The sequence below is a fragment of the Protopterus annectens genome, chromosome 11.part0, assembly GCF_019279795.1.
Source record: "Protopterus annectens isolate FY-2018-M chromosome 11.part0, PAN1.0, whole genome shotgun sequence".
NCBI classification, from domain to species: Eukaryota; Metazoa; Chordata; order Ceratodontiformes; family Protopteridae; genus Protopterus; species Protopterus annectens.
In genome coordinates, this window is record NC_056745.1 from 209,340,168 (window position 1) to 209,362,611 (window position 22,444).

The 22,444-nt window shown below is 40.6% G+C and overlaps 1 protein-coding gene across 2 annotated transcripts in view; it reads left to right on the forward strand.

Annotated features, from left to right (window-relative positions):
- Positions 1-22,109, forward strand: part of HAL (histidine ammonia-lyase) — a 407,836-nt gene extending 385,727 nt beyond the window's left edge. For both annotated transcript variants that reach the window (XM_044087627.1, XM_044087626.1), the window contains exon 20: positions 20,633-22,109. In XM_044087627.1, coding sequence (XP_043943562.1) covers positions 20,633-20,770 — 138 coding nt within the window. In that variant the 3' untranslated portion in view covers positions 20,771-22,109. The remainder of the gene's footprint in view (positions 1-20,632) is intronic.
- The last annotated feature ends 335 nt before the right edge of the window (positions 22,110-22,444 follow it).

Below are 22,444 nucleotides of genomic sequence, written 5' to 3' on the forward strand. Positions count from 1 at the left end.
TAACATTTTTATTAGGCTTCAATTTGCGCTGGGAAATATTTCACGACTTATTAATTTTTAATTTTTATATATTTATTAATTCTTATATATATCATTTATTATTCACAACCAGAGAAAGCTTATTGTAGGACACTAACTACATTCAAACATATATTTTTTATTGAAGCATCATATTTATATGGTTTTCCATTTGGTTTTGAAATGGGCTAATGATTGTTGGATCTATTTCGTTACTATTCTTAGTAATTGTAACACAGTCATATTTACTTAATTTGTAAATTATATGTTGTCTTTGGACGTGCACTGTTTGAGATGACAAGTATGTTTTTTACAAAATGTTTTTAAAAAAATGTTTAAAAGGCAGATAATGATTTTATGACTGAACATATTTAACTTTAGAAGTATACATCAGATGAATGCATCTCCGTATTGGCTGGTTATACCTTATAGGAAGTGATGTAATACATTTTCAAAAAATTTAGTAAGCAAACTTTTTTACCAAAGAAGTTTTAAATTGAGTTGTTTTTGGTTATACTGATTACTGATGAAGTTTGGATTACTATTTTGTCTTGCACTGTTTATGTTGGGAAGAGTATATGAGCACATCTAAAAAAAAAAAAAAAAAAAAGATCAAAATTACAAACATTCTTTAACTTGTAATAATAATAATATAAAATTCTTCTTTGTTTTGTGTGCAGGGAGGGACTGAGAAGGATCCCTGAAGATAAAGAGAAATATTGGCAAATAAAATTAATGGCAACAAACAAGATCACAGACTAAATGATGCCACAATTGTTAATAGTGCTCTTAAATTACTTGGCCAAATTATTGTAATTTTAAATCCATAATTAATCACAAAATGTGAAAATTTTACAATTTTAATAAAATGACAGTTTTTAGTAATAATAGGTAGATATATTGTATTAAATGATTTTTTATGTATTTATTGTTTGTATTTATTAAGGTAACATAGTCCACTTTTGACATTGTAGTAAATTTTAGTAAAATGTTATGAGGATTATTTTATGCACTGCACCTACTTACATATATATTTATTAATAATTTTTAGAATAAGAATGTTTTATCAACTTTATCTACAAATACATAACAATTATTTTTTTAATATATAATTACAGTTTTTTTTAATATTGAATTTTTAACAACATTATTTTTAATCTAATAGTTAATATGTTCCATGGGACCCTGAAAATGAAAAGGATTTTGCTTTTGCTTTTGATTATGTACTTTTTTGTAACATGTACCTTTAAGTACCAAGATAACTTTTTAAATAATGGGAATATCTCAATTAACTAATCATATAATTGAATTATTGGAATAGCATATGTATATAATGGATGCATATTCCCTGTTGTCTTGTCTTGAATAAAGCCTGGGAGAGCCCGGGTGAAAGCGCTTGACTGGATTGTTTGTTTTCAAACTATTTTACTTGTGAGCAGCTATTTTTGTGGATGTTACACTTTAAATAAAGAAACAAAGGTATTGGCATAATATCCGGTTCCTGGTGATTTCTTCGGTCGTGAGCTTTTGGTTAAGAGCCAGTCATTACCAGTTCAGATGTTCATCAAATGCATGGTGGTGGTAGCAGCTAACTTGAGACTGCTAAGATTCTGAGTGTTTCCCTACCTATACTGGCTCCTAACTGCCCCTACCAGGCATCTACTCCTACAGGCAAGGGGACTATTTTCTGCAGTTGTCTCCATCTAGGTAGCATATACATTTACAACAAATCACATCTCAAACCTGTGCAGAGTCTGCAGTTCATAGGTGCTCATCTGGAAACAATCAGATAGCTTCTCTCCCTCCAACCCAAATTCAGACACTTAGATCCCAGCTCAAGGCAGTGATCTCACATCCTTCTATCCCAGCACAACTAATCTTACATGCCTTGGGATCCATGGTAGCAGCTATCAACCTAGATCTTTTAACCAGGTTTCACATGCAAATTCTACAATGGCCCCTGTCAACACAGTGGTCCATTCTTCATCAACCTTTAACCACCCCAGTGAAGATCCCACAAGCTTGCATAAGATGTATTTTTTGTTGACTGCACACAAATGAAGTTTCTGAAGGCTTTCTGTTTGTTCTCCCCCTGCCCATGGCTACAGTGGACACCTCCCAACTGGGGTGGGGGCACTACTCGGGAAGGACAGCCCAAGGTACATGGCTTTCAGAATAGACCAAGTCACATTTCACTGTCCTGGGAATGAGAGCAGTCTTAGTATTGCATGCCTTTCAAAATGCTCCCTCTGGGAAAGTTGCTATTCAGATGGACAATATACATCAACAAACAGGGAAGAACCAAATCTTATCCCCTTTGTCAAGAAGCAATGAGTGTATGGCAATGGATGCGGTCTTCAGGAGGCTTTCTAATAGCAGCTCATTTAGGGGAAAGCCACTGTGATTGCAGACAAACTAAGCAGGTCCATTCTGATGCCTAACAGTGATGTCTCAATCTCAAAGTAGTGGAGACAATTTTCCATCAATAGAGCCAGCCATGCTGTGACCTATTTGCTTCTCTCAACAACAAGTGCAGCAAGTTCTTTGTCCTGATCCTGTCAATGGGGGAGTCACTGAAAGATGCTCTAGTCCATGATTGGCCCTCTGGTCTTCTTTAGGTTTATCCACCATTAACTCTCATCCCCAAATTTCTACAGAAAGCATACTGATTGAAGAGCACAGTTATCCTCATTGCACCCTTTTGGCCTTGTCAGATGTAGTTCCTCTTCCTCTGGCCTGGCCTTCTACTTCCTCCCTGGATGCTGGATCCGAATCCAGACCTCCCGTCATCTGGACATAAAAGGCCTCAAACTGATGGCATGGTTTCTTCAGTTCCACTGATTACTAGACAACCCAGCCTCTCATCCCTGGTCCATCATATTTTGTTATCCTCTCAAAAAGCTTCTACTAGAAAGATTTACAAACATAAATGGAAGAGATTTGTATTATTAACAGAGATATGGACCCCCCTTTGCGTCCGTGTACCAGCTATAGTTAATTTTATTTATTTGCGTTTGTTTACCAGGAAGGTTCACTGGGCCTAGATGAGCCCATTTTCAGTGGAGGCCTGGGGAAATAAGCTCCACAAGAAAGTTTTTAAAGTACTATTGTAACAGCAGCAGAACAATAACACAAGTCATTGGTCATTGAATTGAACAAATGACATGCAGTGCAATATAGGATTACAAAAGTAACATACATGGGTCTGATGAAGTTTAACATTGTCTTAAACAAAAGCACTAATACTGACTTTCATTTTTAACTCTACATTAAAGTGTTTGGTGGTATTTGAACAGCAAGTTGGTGTTTATTCATCATTTCAGCATTTGGAGAGCCTAATTTTGACGTTGCCGTTTTTGTCTTGTTGGTTTAGTTTGTCCTCATTTCACTTGATCCATTATACATGGATGTATACCAAGATATTTAGTCTTGGTAACAAAATATGATAGTTTTACAAAAGTTAAATCTGAAGTAGTTGACTTCATTCATTCTGCACGTATGGGTGTACGGATCCGATTCGGATCCGAGCTGGCAAAAACTTTTCAAGCATCAGCTCCAAGCTCCGCCCCTACCTATATTACTTCACTTCCTCCTATCTAGCCCCAGATCTTGTTTGCCTGTCTGAGTCAGCATCGTGGTCTCTGAGCTCTTAGATAGGTAGTAAGGTTTTTGGTACTTTTTGCTATTTGTTGAGTGTGAATTCCTTCCATTTTTCCTCCCTTACATCGCGTTTGGTGGTAGTGTTATATATATAAAAAAAAAAAAAAAAGTTTTTAGTTTGTATTCTCTAGTGGTAGTTTTGTGTTCTGGTTCCCACCTAGGCCCATCCCAGTTTAGTGTGCATGTGCGTGTGGTCCGTTTAGGTCTTTTTTCTGTCATTGTTATGGCTGAACAGACTAAGGTTCTCTTCAAAAAGTGCACAGAATGTGGTCATAAGCTTTCTCCAGCCGATGGCCACTCTCATGTTTAGGGGTCACCCATCTGTCCGTATCCTGTGACATTTGTTCAGGGTTTAACCCAAGGGCATTGAAGGATCATCGGGCTAAGCTTGTGGCCAAAGGCTTGCTACCTGCTTCTGCCCTGGAGTCTGCCTGGGTTTCCTCTCCAGCCAGTGACTCTGTGCAGGCAGGGACTCAACCTCCCGCTAGGCCTGCTTCTTTTGAGTCATCCCAGAGAGGTAGGGACAAAAGGGAGAAAGAGAGGCACCATAAAGAGAGAGACAGGCCCAGGAAAAGGTCTCCGGACAAGGAGTCTTTTTCCAGTCCCTCTGCTAAGATATCTAGGTCTCGTTTTCCTCGGCTCCGCTCTCCCCGTTTCTTGCCAGAGCTGACGGGCCATCAGAGCCGAGGCACTCCCCTCCGATCCAACCCAGACCCGAGTCAGTCGCTTCCTCCAGATCGACTCGGAGTGTATCCGAACTTGATATGGACAGACTGATGAAGAGGTTCATCCAGAACCAGATTCAGATGGGGGTCTTACCAGGACCCTCTCCCATTGGTGAGGGTTCTTTTTCTGCTACTATGTTCCACCCTATTGCTCCTTCCCCAATCCGACCCGATGCTTCGGGGTTTTCGGGTCAGAGACCTTTCGGAGTCGTGGGGTAGGCGCCGATGGTTTTCATTTCCTCGACACCGGCCATCACCTTGAGTTCCCTGGATCCGATCTCAGATCCAGGGGACTCTCGGAGCCGTGGTCGGGGAGTCGGACGCGAGAGTTGGGATCTCGTTCTTTCGGATCCCACCTTCAATGCCCGGACTACCCCGCAGTCGGCTCCAGTTCCAGCTTCAGTGCCGGGAAGAGCCTCTTCCTTACGTTCTACGGAGGCGTGCTCTCCATCGGCATTCGGGGCAGTGGAAAGGGTCCTCTCCCAGGGGTTGAAACCACAGCTCACATCCTCTGATCCGGCTCAGACCCCCCTGATTTTGGATTCTGCTCCCATTGCCCTGTCTCAGGGACAGCCCGTGCCAAGGCAGCCCCAGGCCGTTCCCCTCAGGAACCCCCGGAGGCTTACGAATCCTCTCCAGAGAGTCACACTGGAGAGAAACCTCATAAGCGTAAGTGCAAGAGGAGGCACTTGGACTCCCCTGAGTCCATTACCACTGATACGGACTTGGATGAAGGAGAGGGTTCCCCCAGATCACCTCCCGAGGACTTCTCATTTGGAGACATTATGGAGATCCTCCACCAAAGAGGAGGTTGATCATCTCCCAAACCCTCTGCAGATGAGTCCATATTCCTGGATGCCTTTGACGCAGGCCCATCTACTTCCTGGGTCTCCCCACCAGCTGACCTTTTGGTGGACCTCATCACCACTAGGGCATGGAAGGATCCTGACACCACAGAGCCTATCCCCAAAAGGCCAGACAAAATTCTTTCTTCACCTTCAGACAGAGCCGCGGTAGATGCTTTGGTGGTTGCAGCTGCCACAAAGAAGGAACTAGCACAGGAGAGTTTCTCGGTTCATCCATCAGACAAGGAGTCCAGGTCGATGGATCATTTTGGGAAGCGCATGTACTCAGCGACATTTTCTATTCATGAGCTGAATTATTTGGCACATGTCATTCGACTGCAGCGAGACCTTATATCAGAGCTAACTGAGTCGCCCCCGGAATCTCTGTCGCAGCAGGACAAGCGGTCCTTTACTGCCAAGATGACTACGCTGAAATCAGTGACTAATACCTCTATGCGTCTCTTCTTTCATGCCACGGAGGGTGCCACTAGAGCTGCAGGTACAGGCGTTGCTTTGAGGCGACATACCTGGATCAGGCTGTGTCAATTTGTGGACCCTTTTAAGGCATCTTTCATCAATGCCCCATTCGATGGATCATCCCTCTTTGGGAAGACCATACGTGACACACTAACCCACAGTGAGAAGGACAGAAAGACCTTGTCGGCCGTCGGAATCCGCTTTTCTAACCCCCAGAGGTCCTATTCCAGGAACCAAAAGGGGCAAAAGAAGATGTGGTTCCGGAAATCACAGTCCTTTCGTGACACTCTGGAGTATTCTTCCCCCAGAGGCTGAGGGGGACAAGACCAACACTGCCCCAGGGGCTGAGGGGGTCCCAGAAACTTCTGGTCTAGGGAACCTTTTTCCGACAGACCTGCTCAGCAACCCTGAGGGATTGCCTGGCTGCTCTACTCTGGAGGCAGTTTGGGGAAGATTTTCCTTGCATCCAGTGGCATGGGAGTCCATTACTGCAGACCGCTGGGTGTTAAACATCATATCCAGAGGATATTCTATCCCCTTCATTTCACATCCCATATCTCCAGCTTGCCTTCCAGATGTCCCACCCACTCACAGGGATGCTGCAGCTTTAGAGGTTTCGAAGCTGTTACAAAAATGAGCCATCGAGCCGGTCCCCCCAGATGAATCTGGATCAGACATCTACTCCAGGTTCTTTTTAGTGCCAAAGAAGACAGGGGACCTCAGGTCCATTCTGGACCTGTCTATCCTCAACCTGTCAATAGAGAAACAAAAATTCCCGATGGTCACTCTACAGTCCATTCTACCATTTCTGAGAGAATGTGACTGGATGTGCTTGTTAGACCTCCAGGACGCTTACTATCACATCAAGGTCCACAGGAGCTCTAGGAGGTTTCTCCGCTTCCGGCTAGGGGCCAGTCCCTTTCAGTTCAGAGCCCTACCCGTTGGTCTCACCATAGCCCCCAGGGTGTTCACCAAGGTTATGGCGGTCGTAGCGGCTCACCTGAGACTTCAGGGCATTCCGGTATTCCCCTACCTAGACGACTGGCTCTTCGCTGCATCCACCAGGCGTCTCCTGTATCATGCCCTACACTACTTCCTTGGTCTGGCTCACAAGTTAGACATCTCGATCAACCTCAACAAGTCCCACCTGACTCCGGTTCAGATCATAAGACTTCATCAGGGCCTCAGTTGGATTCGATTCAGTCAAAGATTTTTCTCACTCCGGAAAGGATAGCGAATTTCAGACTCCATGTTTCCGTGATCTTGGATCATGTGGTTGTCACAGCAGCCAATGTTCTCAGGGCCTTGGGTTCCATGGCAGCAGCAATCTCTATACTCCCTCTTGCACGTCTTCACATGAGTCCTTCAGTGGAATCTGGCTGTCCAATGGTCCTGCCTAGACCTTCCGATGAGTTTCCACATCCGTATCAATCGGGCATGCAGAACAGCACTCTTGTGGTGGCTTCACTCTGCAGACATATTTGTGGGGTGCAGCTTTCTAGCCCCTCAGGCTCAAGCCATGGTGACCACAGACACTTTCCAGCTCAGGTGGGGGGGACACTTCCTGGGACGAATGGTCCAAGGCACGTAGTCCCCTCCAGAGACCAAGCTACACATCAACGTCCTGGAAATTAGGGCAGTTTTGTTAGCATTGAGAGCCTTCAACCTGGTCCTACCTACGGGGACGACAGCCATTCAATCAGACAGCATGTATAAACAAACAGGGAGGGACCCGATCCTACCCCCTTTGTCACGAGGCCATGAGAGTTTGGGAGTGGGCCATATCCACCAGCTGGTTTCTAGTAGCAACGCATATCCCGGGACGCTCCAACATTCTGGCGGACAGTCTCAGCAGGGCTATCCTTCTTCCCTACGAGTGGTCCCTGAATCAATCAGTGGTGGAGAAGATCTTCCATGTTTGGGGTCAACCTTGCTGCGATCTCTTTGCATCTCCTTCCAACCTGAAGTGCAGCAAATTCTTCGCTCTGATCCCCCCTCTGGGGGATGCCCCCAGGGGTGCTCTAGTCCAGGCTTGGCCTCCCGGGCTACTGTATGCTTATCCCCCATTACCTCTGATTCCGAAGTTCCTTCAGAGAGCTTACCGGCTGCAGTGCAAAGTCATTCTCATAGCTCCCTTCTGTGGCCGCATCAAGTGTGGTTTCCCTTCCTATGGTCTCACCTGTTGGCCCCTCCATGGGCTCTAGATCCATGTCCGAATCTAATTTCTCATCCGTCGGGCTTGCCCCTGCCCAACCTGGACAGTCTCAAGCTGATGGCTTGGCTGGTCCAGTTCCCATGATCATCAGGACTCCCAGACTTTCATCTCCTGTTAAGAATATTCTGGTAGCTTCACTTAAGGCCTCCACTAGGAAACTGTACAATAGCAAGTGGAAACGTTTTTGCGTTTTGGGCCTCTCAGCGCAATCAGAACCACAGCCCCTGTTCTGGTCATACTGGATTTTTTTGGCAGATCTTTTTTGGTCAGGCTCTAGTGCTTCCACCATCAAGGTTCAACTGGCTGCCATCTCTAATTTTCAAGTGGGTGAAAATAAGGTTGCTCTGGCTTCGGCCAAACTCTGTAAAGCCTTCCTGAAGGGCACTTTTTTATTGTGACCTCCAGTTAAAGAAACAGTGCCCCCTTGGGATTTGACTTTAGTCCTTCAGGCCTTGACCTCTCCCCCTTTCAAGCCAGCCGGTTCAGTTCCGATGAAGTTCTTGTCATGGAAGACAGCATTCTTGGTCACCATCACTTCGGCTAAGAGAGTTTCTGAGTTGCAGGCATTATCCTCCTTGCCCTCCTATTTGGTTTTTCACAAGGATAGGGTTTCATTGAGCATGAACCCTTCTTTTCTTCCCAAAGTGTCTTCAGCAACCAATATTAATCAATCCATAAATTTGCCAGTCTTCTTCCCAAATTTCCAGAATAGGGGTGAACGTAAGCTTCATTTGTTGGATGTCCATAGACAGCTTTGTTTTTACCTCCATAGGACTAAACCCTTCCAGAAGTCGGATCAATTGTTTGTCTCTTTTTCTAAACCATTTTTGGCAAAGCAGTTTCAAAAGTGTCCTTAGCAAGGTGGATCACCCTGTGTATTGCGCAGGTCTGTAAGGACAAAGGGTTATCTCCTCCTGGTGTATTGAAGGCTCATTCCACTAGAGCTATGGCCACTTCTGCAGATTTCTGGTTGAGAGTTTCATTAGATGATATTTGTGCAGCAGCGACATGGGCAAATTCGCACACATTCATCTCCCATTACAAATTGGATCTTATTTCTAGAGGGAGAGCATCCTTTGGCTCTGCGGTGCTCAGAAATATCCTTCCATAAGGGCCTCCCAGGAATTCTAGTAGCTCGGGACTCTGTCCCATATGTGCAGAATGAATGAAGTCAACTAATTCAGGTAAAGAAGTTGTGTTCTTACCATAACGTTCCATCCGAGTAGTAGACTTCATTCTTCTGCACTTTCCCTCCCTCCGTCCCCCTCACTCTTCAGGTTATCCTGTTTAGGGTTTTTGGTTACGTCGCTTTTTAGTGACAGCAAACTCGATCTGGGGCTAGATAGGAGGAAGTGAGGTAATATAGGTAGGGGAGGAGCTTGGAGCTCAGAGCTGATGCTTGAAAAGTTTTTGCCGGCTTGGATCCGAATCAGATCCATATACCCATATGTGCAGAAGAATGAAGTTTACTACTCAGATGGAACATTATGGTAAGAACATAACTTCTTTTTTTGTTATAACATAGCAAGAATACTCACAGTTACTAAGTCAGGATTCCAAGTCTGCCACTACAATATTTAGATAGGCAAGTATTTCACAGTAGAGGGCACAGGAAGATGTAGAAAAGAAGGAAACAGTAAGTTGTTGGATAAAGGCTGAAATAGGCAGAGGAGTAGTTAAAGTTAAAGGTTCAAGGTTCCAGACACGGGGTGTCTTTGTGGCCCAACCCATCTTTTTTGCCTACCTTCTAAATCTCTTTACCTAGTTTTCCACAAAGACACTGTATCTTTTTGGACCTACCCATCTTTTTTGCCTAAGGTAGCTTCTGAGTCCAACGTTAACTAGGTCATTAAACTCTCAGTTTCCTTTCCAAATTTCTGAAATAAGGGAGAGTACATGCTCCATCTTTTGGATATGCATAGACAGCTTTATTTTTATCTCAATAGAAACAAGGATTTCCAGAAGACTAACCAGTTATTTGTATCTTTCTCATCTAACAGATTGGGTAAGCCAGTTTCCAAAGTTACATTGTCTAAATGGGTTAATCAGTTGCATCTCCTTTGTCGATACTGAGAGGATTATCCTTGCCTAAGCCTCCTAGAGCTCATGCCACGAGGTCCGTGGTGGTCTCCTTAGCCTTTTGTCAAGGGCTTCTATAGATGACATCTCTGAACTGCCACTTGGTCCTGTGCTCATACTTTTATGTCTCATTATAAATTAGATTTGATTTCTAGGAACAGAGCTGTCTTGGCTCCACAGTACTCCAGAATATTCTTCCATGATTACTACCCAAGGTTTATCTATCTGAGGATTCTGTCCCATTAGTTGAGGAATGAATGAAAATGACAATATCAGATAAAGTTATGTACTCACCATAACATTACATCTGTGTTGTCCATTTTTATTCTTCAACAACTACCCACCCTCCTAACTCCCTTCTCTCTGTTCCTGCATAGGCCTAATAGTTTCAGTTTGGGAACTGTTCTTTGTTTGGGCTCCAGCTCCTTTTCTTTTGGTATACCTTCTAGAATCCTATTAAGATATTGTACACTGTCTTCTATGGGCAGCAAACTTGATCTGAGATATGTTAGGTGGGCAGGGAATTATGGGTAAAGGGAGGAGCTCAAGAGTTTGGATCCAAGAATCTGGTGAAAGTGGTCGAGTACTATCCGAGATCCATCAGCTGAAGCTTGAAAATGGACAAAACAGATGTAATGTTATGGTAAGTACATAACTTTTTTTTAAGGTTGCATTATTACCTGGTGGAATATACAGGGCAGCAATACATAAGGTGTTTTTTTTTCTTTTTGGTTATTAATTTCAGTAATAATAAGTATATCTGGGAAGTACTGTGTAATGCATGCCTGTGTGTGTTCAGGTTTACTTATAAGACTTCTAACATTGGCATACTGCTGCTAGTTTTGGGGAGGAGAAGAGTGGAGTTGAAGCTGGGTGAGGTGATACTATGAGAGTGGTTTAGTAGTTGTGGTCCTGGGTTGGGGTGAATGTCTCCACAGAGCGATAAAGAATTAAATGTCTAATAGAAGTAGTTAAGCACTTTTGTAACATTTTCTTCTGGAGAGTTTACTTTGGGTAGGAGAGTTTATCAATGGAAAAGTGAGAGAAATTTTGCCAAGGTTATGGATGTGCACATAGCTGTAAGAGAAGAGGCTGCATAGAGAAGGATTGAATAATTCACGAGAGGCATTTTCGAAGAATAGGTGGGCGAATATGGTGTTAATAGATCGAGTAGGAAAGGTTTGGTGAGTGTGATTAATAGGGTTTGTGTGAGTGTAGTGAGAAGACAGAGACAGGTAAAGATGAGAATGCCTAGAGGAACCATAATTGAGTAGAGAACTTAAGAGAAAATATGAAGGTGAGCTTTTGTCTAGCAGTTGTATGTTGGAATGTAGAAGAGTTATGATGAGCAGTATTGGTTGTTGTAAAACCAGAGTATGTAACGTTTTACTGTTCTGATGAGATGGATGTGATTAGAGGATAGTAGGTAGAGGGTGGGGTTTGCACTGCTATAAAAGAAGAGAATGTAGGGTTGGGTGGGAATAGAGGGTAGAAGAGCAGAGTGAGCAGATTGAGTAGGGTGAGAGCAAATGGAGCGGGCTTCACTGTCAGAAGTAGTAAGAGCGTGTCTACAAAAAAAATATCTATGCATTGAATTAGTAAAGCACGGGTAAGTAAAGTATCCACTAAGTAACTGATTGCTAAAAAGGAAACCTAGTACAATTTAACTAGGACACATGGTTGTTGTTGATTTAACATTAGGAATTGGTTATGTATTTATTTTTTTTACTTTTTTGTTTTAATAAATAACACCTTTAGGGGAAATTAACTGCTTTCAAAACGTGTATCTGATGTATAAAGTTCTTCAGTCTTTTACATTTTTATGCACCCTTTTCAAACCTAACCCAATAGGCTATAGCTTTAGTTAATCTTACTGCTACTAAACATTTTGTTAATTCCAATCGTACTCTTTCTGATAAGGTTGGGGAGATTATTGATAAGTACGGGGTAAAAAGTGTATGCTTCTGCAACTTTGATTTTTCAGAATTTTGAATAGTCAGGCTCATATGTTAGTTTGTTTTGACTAATTGTGAAAGTATGAGGGATGTTTTCTCTGCAGTTTCTTCATTGAGGGAACATCTGCTTTGTTTATAGTGTGTGCATGACTCAGGTGATATTTCTTCCAAAGCTCTGGCCACTGGTACTGTTTTGAGAAGGTTTGCTTAGCTGCCTTCTGTAGCTCTTCATTGTCCAGATTTTTGCCTCATATTTTTCATTTGTTCCTTATAAAATTTGTGGCTTTCTGACAAATCCTTGAGGATTAGAAGTCATGAAGTAATGCCATACATTTGAGTTTTTAGACTTCTTTTCCTTCAGAAAAAGCACATGAACAGAAATCCTAGTATTTTAGCAACATTCCAAGTTTGTAAGAGCAATATGTAAAATATGTCCCTATTTTTGGCCTTTGTCTCCCCTTTATGTTAGGGTCTGTACAGATTTCTTGCTCTTACAGGTTGTGAGGTATGCTGCCTTCTCGCAACCTGTCAGATGATAAAAATGAGATTCTAAATTCTCCTTTGGATACAGATTTAGATTTTGGCTGCTTTGCTGCATGTGATCAAAAAGTGTGATGAAAATGGTCAGTTAATGCAGGGAATCTCTAACATGTTTCAGCTCTTCTTTTCCAAATTTTCTAAAGGATTCTGTAACCCCTCTTCCAATTTTGACAAAATGAAGTTTCAACAAAATGCAGGTAAATAAATGTTTAAGAAGAAATGGCAAGTGAGTTCCAAAATGAATTCTGAAACCCTCCAAAACCAAGGGCAGTTCAACAAGCCAGAATCACTATTTAAGGGACATTTCTCTCCCCCAGCAGCTCATTCTTCCTTCCAGGAAGTCTGAATCTCCCCTTTCTCATTTTAATTTCTCAAAGGCTTTTGGGTTTCTAATACCATGACAGGAATGGACTCCATTCCTAAGTCAAAGTATGATTAACGTTCATGAAATTAGTATTGTTTCAATCTTTGATATCAGCCAGTAGTGCTCTTTGCAGCACCCGCAATGTGCCCAGGAATGACTCCTACTGCAGTTCATACGGAGTTGCATAGATCTGTAACACATATCCAAATACGATTGTAAATTATTTTTTATAAGACCCATTGCTCCTACTACTATTGGAAACTGTCTGTGTATCTTTGAGTTGCAAGCTCTTATGGTGGGTCAACTCTGTCTTATTTTTCACAGGGATAGGGTTTCTTTGACAGCTAATCCTTATTTTTATGCCTAAAGTGATGTCCAAGTTTACTTTAAGCCAAATTGTCCATCTCCCCATTTTCTTTTCTGGATTCAGAAATGAGGGAGAAAGGATATTTCCTGTCTTGGATGTCCACAGACCACTTTGGTGCTATCTTGACAGAAATAAATCTTTCATATCTTTGGATCAGTTATTCGTTTCTTGTGAAGGTGAGAAGGGACAGCCTTTGTCAAAGCAGACTATTTCCAAATGCTCTAAGGCTTTCACATTTTGCTATACTTTCCACACCAATATTTTCCAGGCACGGTCAAGGACCACTCTTCCAGGGCCACAGCTTCATCTGTGACTTTTTGGAAAGGGTTGGATTCTAGAAGCTGCAACTTGGTTATTTGTACATATTTTTACAAAGCACTTTTACAAAAAGATTCCTTCTCTAGGTCTAGATCAGGCTTTGCTAGGATCATTCACCAGGTCCTCCTGGACTCTTCTCCTTCCACCTCTCAAATGTAGTTAGCTGTGGTAATCTACCCATATAGCTAAGGCTACTGCAGCAGTGATCAATATGATACATGTAGTACAGTTTTGTAAGTAAACATACCATAAGAGTAGATGTTCAAGTGATCACTGCTGCAGTAGCCGCTCCCTCCCTCTATCTCCAGTGTTTTTTGTTGTGTTGTTTATGCCAGGGTGCAATTTATTTTTTTGTTGTTCCTAGCATTGTCGTTTCAGGGCTCAGCCTCCCTCTGTCTGTTGACATGAAAGCTCTGAACGTTTTGGTGCCCAGACCTATCTTTTTAGTCAGCTCAGCTTAAGCTGACTGATGGTTTGGGCACATGGAAAGTGTCCTGAAGCTTTGGAAGCTGACCGGCTGTTATATCAAGTATCATAGAAAACCCTTTTATAGATGCATAAGATGTGGTAGGAGTAAAAAAAAAAATACAGTTTGTGTAAGTAAACTTAACATAGCAGTAGATGCTCAGATGATCAATGCTGCCATAGTTTTAGCTATATGGATTATACCCTGCCAAGGATATACTGGTTGCACCACTGTTTTGTACACCATACATTTCAACCTCTTTGGCATTCTTCTGTCATATACTATACCTAACACTCTATGCCAGTTGGCTGCAATCCCTCTGATTTTATTTGTTGACCGGGAAATTCTGACTGGATACATGTCCATTTTCAGCGGCGGCCTGGGGAGAAAAGTTCCATCTCACATATGAATAATATTGTACAGTATATCTTAGTTTCTTCATTGATACATACAGAATATTGTAATAAAAGCTCCATTCATACAGATAATAAACAGTAGACATAACTTCATATATTAACAAATAGTCAACTGTTGAAAATGTCTAATTAGTCCAGAAAAGAGGGAAAGGTATGAAAAAGCGAGAATTAGTGTAGGATTATCCCCTGATTAAATTTGAATTAGAAATAGTTGTATGGCAGTGCAGAAGTATAGAAAAGGAATAAGAAATATATGAGCAAGGAGGTTGAGAGGGAGGGGAAGATATAAAGCATGATGAGGTGAAAAGTCATGAGTTACATATGTTTCTGTTAGAGAGAGGAGTGATAGGTTCTTGACTGGGTAGTTAAGAGAGTTGGTCTGGATTGGTACATGGACATAGCCATAAGAAGCTGTTTGAGGCTTTTTTTGAATAGAAAGTGCGAGGCTATTTCTGTGAGGTCAGCTGGAAGTGAGTTCCAGACTTTACCTACAAAATTAGAAAATAAGGAGTCACCAGCTGAGTTATTAAGTTTGTTTGTTTGAACAAGCAGTTTGTTTGAGGAACGAAGTGGCCTGGGAGTACAATAAGCTAGGCTGGAGACGTAATATCTGTACTAGGGAGCCTTCTGTATTGTCTTTTGGGTGAAATAATTACTAGTCTTGAAATATGGAGGAATGTAATTGTTTAATGACTTTCAGCATCTGCCAAAGATCTGAGGTCTATGTATTTTCACAGGTAGATGCTAAATACTGCCAGCTCCTAGCAGTGGGGGTGTCCCCTGGGATATAGTCAGATGACAAGAAATTGTCATTCTGCAAGCTATCCCAGCAGTAATATTTCCAATATTAATTTGATGAGTCTCTTAGTGAGATGGAGCATTCTGCATTCTGTCTTGGACTGGACTACAGCTAGAAAATCCATTCACCACATCTGCCTTGCTCTGATGAAGTAAGTTTCTAAGGAACAGTATAATTTTCTTAGATATAGTTAGGAATATAGCAAAGCTTAGTTTAGATGTTTTTCTTTATTTATTTGAGACTCTCCTGCAATGTACTTTTTAAATATTTCCTGTGATTTTGAACTCTGATGTCACTGTGAACATATACGGAGTATTTTCTTATTTTTTTATTATTTATTATTAAATGTATTTAAAACTTTCATTGTGGTTCATCTGTCTAGAGATATTAATGTTTTGACAGTACTTGCACATTTATTTGGTGAGACTGTGTGGACTACTAACAGCCTTGCTCTTGGTCGAAGTACCATTTGTATTAATATTAATATTACATAGTGAGACGACACCCTTTAAGTGTCTTAAAGTAACTGATAAAGAGTTGGCTGGCTGCAGTGATAACTACCTTATAGTCTGGGCAAAAGGGGGGCACAGCTAGTAAACCTGTGCTAGCCTTTCCCAGGTATGTGTGTGTGTGTGTGTGTGTGTGTGTGTGTGTGTGTGTGTGTGTGTGTGTGTGTGTGTGTGTGTGTGTGTGAGAGCTGCTTTGGCAGGGACACGAAGCACTGGTGGGACAGAGAGGGGGCTGTAGGTCTTGGCTTGGCCACTCTGCTAAGATCTCAACTCTATAGCTGTGCCAGTGGGGAGTCTTACTGGGGTTCTGGAGAAAGGAGGAGAAACCAGCCCTGGACTGACTCTGGTCTCTGTGTGCTCTTAAGGGAAATTGCACATGATGCAGAGAGCTGCATCTGGAAATACTGTCTGTGTACTTGTCTTCCCAGTGTATGCCCCCCCCCATTGTTGCCAGTGGTGAGGATTGAGGCTCCTTGATTACTGGTCTAGTGGTGGATTGACACACATGCAGGTAATTGAAAAGCTTCCTGTGGAGTACAAAAAGATCCAAGCTGTTAATACAATTCAGTATAGCATGGTGAAGGTTTTTATTTAGTGTTTTCTACTTTATTTCTAAAACTTCTAACATTTTTATCTTGCACATATCACATCCTTTTTAGTCTACTGTCATTCAGATCTTATTTTATTTTAAGCAGAATCCTTATGAACAAATGCGTTGAATGAATTGTTTTTTCATTTTATTCAGTAGGTAAATTCTACACATCCAGAGGAATTTACATGGATAACTCTGGGAGAAAAACTTCACAGTGCAATACATTATACAGTTTAGAGTTACCAGATGATCAGCATGTTTTGGGAAGGCATGAGAAAAACTCCACCCAATCAGCAGCCACAGCTAGTACTGAACCTTAGTGCTTAAAGAAAAACTGGACATGGTCTGGTTCTTGCAAATCTAGGTCTGTCTTAGGTATTTCATTTGTGTTCAGTGCTAAATCTGATGTGTTCTTTTGTTCTTGGACTACTGTTACAAAAATGAGCAGTATTTTGATATGGATACAGCACAGTCTGGTACTTCTGTTTAGCCTGTTACTCAGTTGGAAAATGGCTAGTGAATTTCTACAACACCCTTGATCTTCTTAGATCAACAATTCTGGACAAAGCCAAGAAACTAATGGGGAGAGGGACAAAGGCATAAAATCAGGGGCAGATTTTAAATCTTACACCTGCACACTTAAAAAGTTGTTAGAGTAATTGGGTTTGCGAGAGTGTGTATTTTCTGAAGGATATGATCTCTGAATCTCAAATGTTTGTCATCATTTAGTGACTACAGTTATCAATGATTTATCATAAAACTACACGTTTTATGAGAAGAGACCAAAAAGTATGAGGCAAAAATCTAGACATTCTGCAAAATTCTGAACATTTAAGAGGTGTGTACCAAACAACTCCCTCCCAGACAATTGTTATGGCACTTGGGTATATATTATGGCAACATACCTCTCAACCTGTAAGTGCAAGAAATCTGGACAAAGCCAAAAATAATTAGGGGGCAAAGCGTCAAAATCAGGGAAACATTTTAAGTATTCCTTTTATAAATGTAGAAAGTGGCTAGAATACTAAGTTTTTCATTAGCATGCATTGTCTGAAGGACAGTCTGAAATTCAAATGTATTTCATCATTACATGACTTTAGTCCTCTGGAATTTACCAGAAAGCCACATTTTTTTGAGAAACATACTAGAAATGACACAAAAATCTGCACATTTTGTGAAAATCTGGACAAATGAGAGGTGTATTTGGAAAGCTGAAAAGTGTGGGATGTTGTATGACTTTTTTAATAACCAAGGATTAATGGGGTCTATATTAGAACACCGAACTTTCAAAATTTCGAGTGTTCTAATATCGACCCATTTTCAGCAAATGCTGAAAATATCAAAGAAACAGAAAAACAAATTTTTTCCTAGGGAAAGAATTTGGTTGTCAGTTTCTGTTGCTTCGGTATTTTCAGCACTGTGGTGGAAAGTTACGGGTCAGGTTCAGGTAAGTGTGCGATTGTGTGGACGTGAGGGTTAGGGTTAGTGGACGGGTCAGGTAAGTGTGCGATTGTGTGAACGTGAGGGTTAGGGCGGGGTAGGTGAGTTAGGGTTAGGGCACAGGTGAGGTGACGATAGTGATGGACCTTAGGGTTTGGTTTAAGGTAAGTGGATAGTTAGTGGTGTATGTATAGTTTAGTGTAGGATTAGGTGTAAGAGTTTAGGTGTATGTGTGTGGATTGCTATTTGTTTGGTGTGCTTGTGTTGTGTGTATGTGTTTTGGAACAGCAAATTTTTTCCCTAGGAAAAAATTTGCTGTTCTGTATGTTCAATGTTTTAAATTTTCGATTAATAGGGTTCGATATTAGAACACTCAAAATTTTGAAAATTCGGTGTTCTAATATAGACCTGTGCCTAAAAGGGATCTTTGGACCTGAGTACCATCCCACTTAAATAGTAAATAAGTAAATAAATAAGGAACTGGATGGATGAATATATTCTGCAAGTAGAAAATAAATGTTAGATCTGATATCTGACCTGTGTCTTCAGAATATCCTGAAATGTAGTAGCAGTCCGTAGTTTAAACTAATAGTTTGGATTATTTTTGAAGTGGATCATACCTCTAGTTTGCACTCGTATCATACTGCCTTATTTTTAGGTTCCACACAAAAGTACTTACCCATTTTGTAACAGATATTTGGAGAAAAAATTGCAACCAGTAATCCATTATAGATTGTTTTAAAAAAAAGTGGTCTGAAACTATAATATGTATGTATTACTCTACAGTGACATTCATTCAAGGGTTACTACCTGTCCCTCTTTATGCAGGATCATTCCTATTTTGGCAATTGTGTCCTGCAAAAAATGTCCTTAAATTTTAAGTCAAAGAATAGATCTTAAGGTTCCTTTAATTATTGCATAAAACATTTTTTTCTAAAACACCAAAATATTACATGAAAGAGAATGAACAAATCAAATTATCCAAGAACGAGCTTTATTTTGATAACAAAAGTGAAGTCCAGTCCTTTACACTGATTGTGGATTTGATTTGTCCTACAAAATTTCATATTTGCTTAAAAAATGTCTCACTTTGGACATTTGAAGAGGTGCCAAACGTAATTCATTCAGATATGGCAGCTGATTCAGTCGGTTAAGGCTGTGAGCTGTAGTCACTGCGGTATAAGGTTTGATTCTCCCAGCCCTCATTTGCCTACTGTGCGACCTTGAACAAGTAGTTTAACCACACAGTGCTCAGGGGCAACTGAGAATTAGGGCTAGGCTACTCAGTGTTCCCCTAGGACCAGATTCCAAAAGAGTTGCTCTCACTGCAAGTCTGCTCTGATTACAGCAGATTTGTTCTCGGTGTAAGTGACTTACTTCAGTGTAAGGCCATCTTTAAACAGGCTTGCACAGGACACCAGATTCCAAAACAGCCATTCTCTGCCTGCTGCCATTGTAAAGTGGTCACTTACACTAAGAGCAAGTGTTTTGGAATTGGGCCCCTTGACTGCAAGCCTAGTAACATCCTTTTTTTCTGATAATGTTAGGTAAAGTATTTGACAAGTGGCAGTGTCAACAGTAATGAAATATGGGAGTTGGGATTGCTGTAATACTTGGTGTTTGCCTCAGTCACAACATACAGGGTTTGATTCTCTCATTTGAAAGGGGAAATTTACTAGGCTTAGTGTCCTACAAGGGCAGGTATACTAGTATTTGCCTATGAACCTATATGTTTGCTAGGTCTGGCCATGGACCCCATGTGTGTTTGGAGAATGTACTTCAGATTTTAAAGGTGTGTGCTGGAACTGGAACATGGATGGGGTGGTAGTGATGAATGTGATAGTACAGGGCCATAAATTAGAGATGTCATATTTGAAGGGTGTGTGTGTTTATGCATAACAGTAATATGCATTTTGGTGTGATGTGTATGTGGTGTTCTTTATTTGGAAACTGTGCCACTAATGAGAGATGTGCAAATGGTATATGTTTTGTCTGCCTCTGTTCCAGAGAGCAGTCAGTGTGCTTTGTATTAATAAGAAGGTATGCCTTGGACTGTTCACTTAATAAGAAAATTGTTGTTAATGCAACCATTTTTTCATTTATAATATGTGATCATAAAATAAGCTGGTAGCAAGTGGAATATTGCCAGAGGCACTAAACAATTTAAGGGTATATAATAAAAAGTGTAATATTTAACGTTTGAGAGAAATATGAAGTACCATCTAGGGTCAGTCAGTTATTTTCACTTTTTTTGGCATCTCTTAAGTCCGCTTGTCTTCCCCCTACATATGTGGTTTCCTTCTAAGTTGTATAAACTTATTAATGTTTGAACTGGGTACTTTTAATTTTAAACTGTGTGTAATTTATATGAGGATGTGTATTTGTACATATGCACTCTTTCTGGTTTGATGCTGAACACCTTGCCTCTCTTCTATGCCTAAAATCTCTTCTATGCCTAAAATAAAAGGAAGTCAAAATGAAAAACAATTAGAACAGTAGTCCAATTATCAGAATCTGGAAAGTCCCCAGAGATGAGTTATTTAAATGGAACAAGTTGGTATTCTGTTAAAGAAGTGTTGAGTTCAGTGACATAGTTAATTGGGACTGTTTTTCCAAACACAGCCTTACTTGGGTTTCAAACGCCTTGATGCTCTACTACAAGAGGGCATCATGCTTCAGTTAACCAGACAATTCTGCACCTGCAAACTTGCAAATATGGTTTGTTTACACCAATTGAAATTTGCATAGAATTGAGTGAATATTTAAGCATGTACATATTAAAGAGGAATGTAATCATCATAATATGCTAATCTACTTATTTCTGTTTCTTCTGATCATATTCTTTAGGTCTGGGAAGTAGCAGAACCTTACATTGACAAGTACAGAAGGGAACATATTCCATACTCGAGACCCAGTTCTCCAACCTCTTGCTCTCTGGAGTCTAGTTTCAATGGCAGACAAGATCACCATAATGGAGATTATTAATACTGATGCATTTTAGTGTTAACAGCATTCAAGCTCCATGGTTATTAGACAAAGCTGTACAACAGTGATCTTAGTGGGTGACAAAAACTAAAATAAATCAGTTTCCAAGATATTCATGCTAGTCCATTTCTATAATGGTCATTACAGAAACAAAGCAACATCAGTCAAACTTATCACTGCTAAGACTTTGGAACAAAATAAAAATAAATAATAATAAGCTTATTTCTCTTCTTATAGTAACCATTTATGATCTCTTGTGTGAGCTTTCTATGGGAAACATCATGAATGTTGAACAATAGTCCCAATTCTAACAAAGTATTGCATTTTACCTTTATCCTGTATGTTTATGTAAATATTATATTACCAGTATTCTACACTATTCAGATACGTATACATTTAATTTTTTGTTCTGTTTAGTTTCTTTACAAAGTATTTCAGTTGTTAATTTTTTTCTCATACCTGTTTTATCATATTTAGGGCCCTGGGGAGTTGCAGCCTATCCCAGCACTTGCTAGGTGGTCTTACCTGCATGTCTATCTGGGATGTAAAAGGAGACCTTGTCAATTGCCTGTAAATTTTTCTTGGCCTGCCCTGTTTGTGTCACCCCCCCCCTCCCCAGAGGCAGAAGGTTACCCATTGAGGTGGATATTGGCCAGATTGATCATGATCCATGGATTAACTATTGTAATTCTGCTGAAATCTTGGACACAAAAGCACCTGACCAAAAATAAAGCATAGGTAGAGAGAACATAGAGACTATTCAAAAGGCATGTCATCCATAAACAATTCAGCTGGCATAAAATAAGACCCCAAAGTATATGGTCTCAAATTTTACTGACCTGCTACCTTTTATACTAATAAGTATCTATAAGTTGAGAGTCCTGCAATATTTTATTGTAGTGCCTTTTCAGTGTACATAACATTAATGAGATGTAAGATGTGATTGTGAAAATGTATTTCTTCAGAGGCAGCAGGTATTGCTACAACTCTAACATCATAAGTAGAGCATGGATACATCCCGCAATGCACCTGATGTTAATTATTAGTTAACATGACCCATGAGATTGAATGCACAAATACGACTGTATAAAAATAAGCTATAAAATGTCATTCTTGTTTGCAAGTCCAGTCTTTATGGAAGTGTGTGCAAACTTAACTTTAAAATTTTAGAATGCTCATGCACGTGCTGTTTAAACCAGCGGTCTCCAACTCTGATGGCTTGAGGGACAGATGTTGGACGAGTAGACGCACAAAAAAGTCAACCAGGCATTCTGAGGAAAATGTAATTTAACAAAAAAATCATACAATAAATATACTGGTGTGAACAGACACAAACGCATCATTCTTTGTGGTCATTATGTCCCTTCATAACATGTTTTGTCATGTATTATAACTGCTTGGTAAATATGTATAGTAATTCTAAATGTTAATCAGATGTACATTTTTACAGTTTTAAATGTATAACTTTAGTTCTTGTAATCCTTGCTGTTTTGTTTCGTGATGCATCTTACGAAGGTTGGTGTGGAATTTTACATAGCTACTGCGTCTTCCTGGAGCTCGAACAGCCAATAGTAGTATCGTTCAGAATATGTGCACTTCTGGTATTGGTAAGATTTAAGCTCCAGGAAGTCCTGCGTACTTATCTGCCACCTCTTTAATCCATTCATACATGGC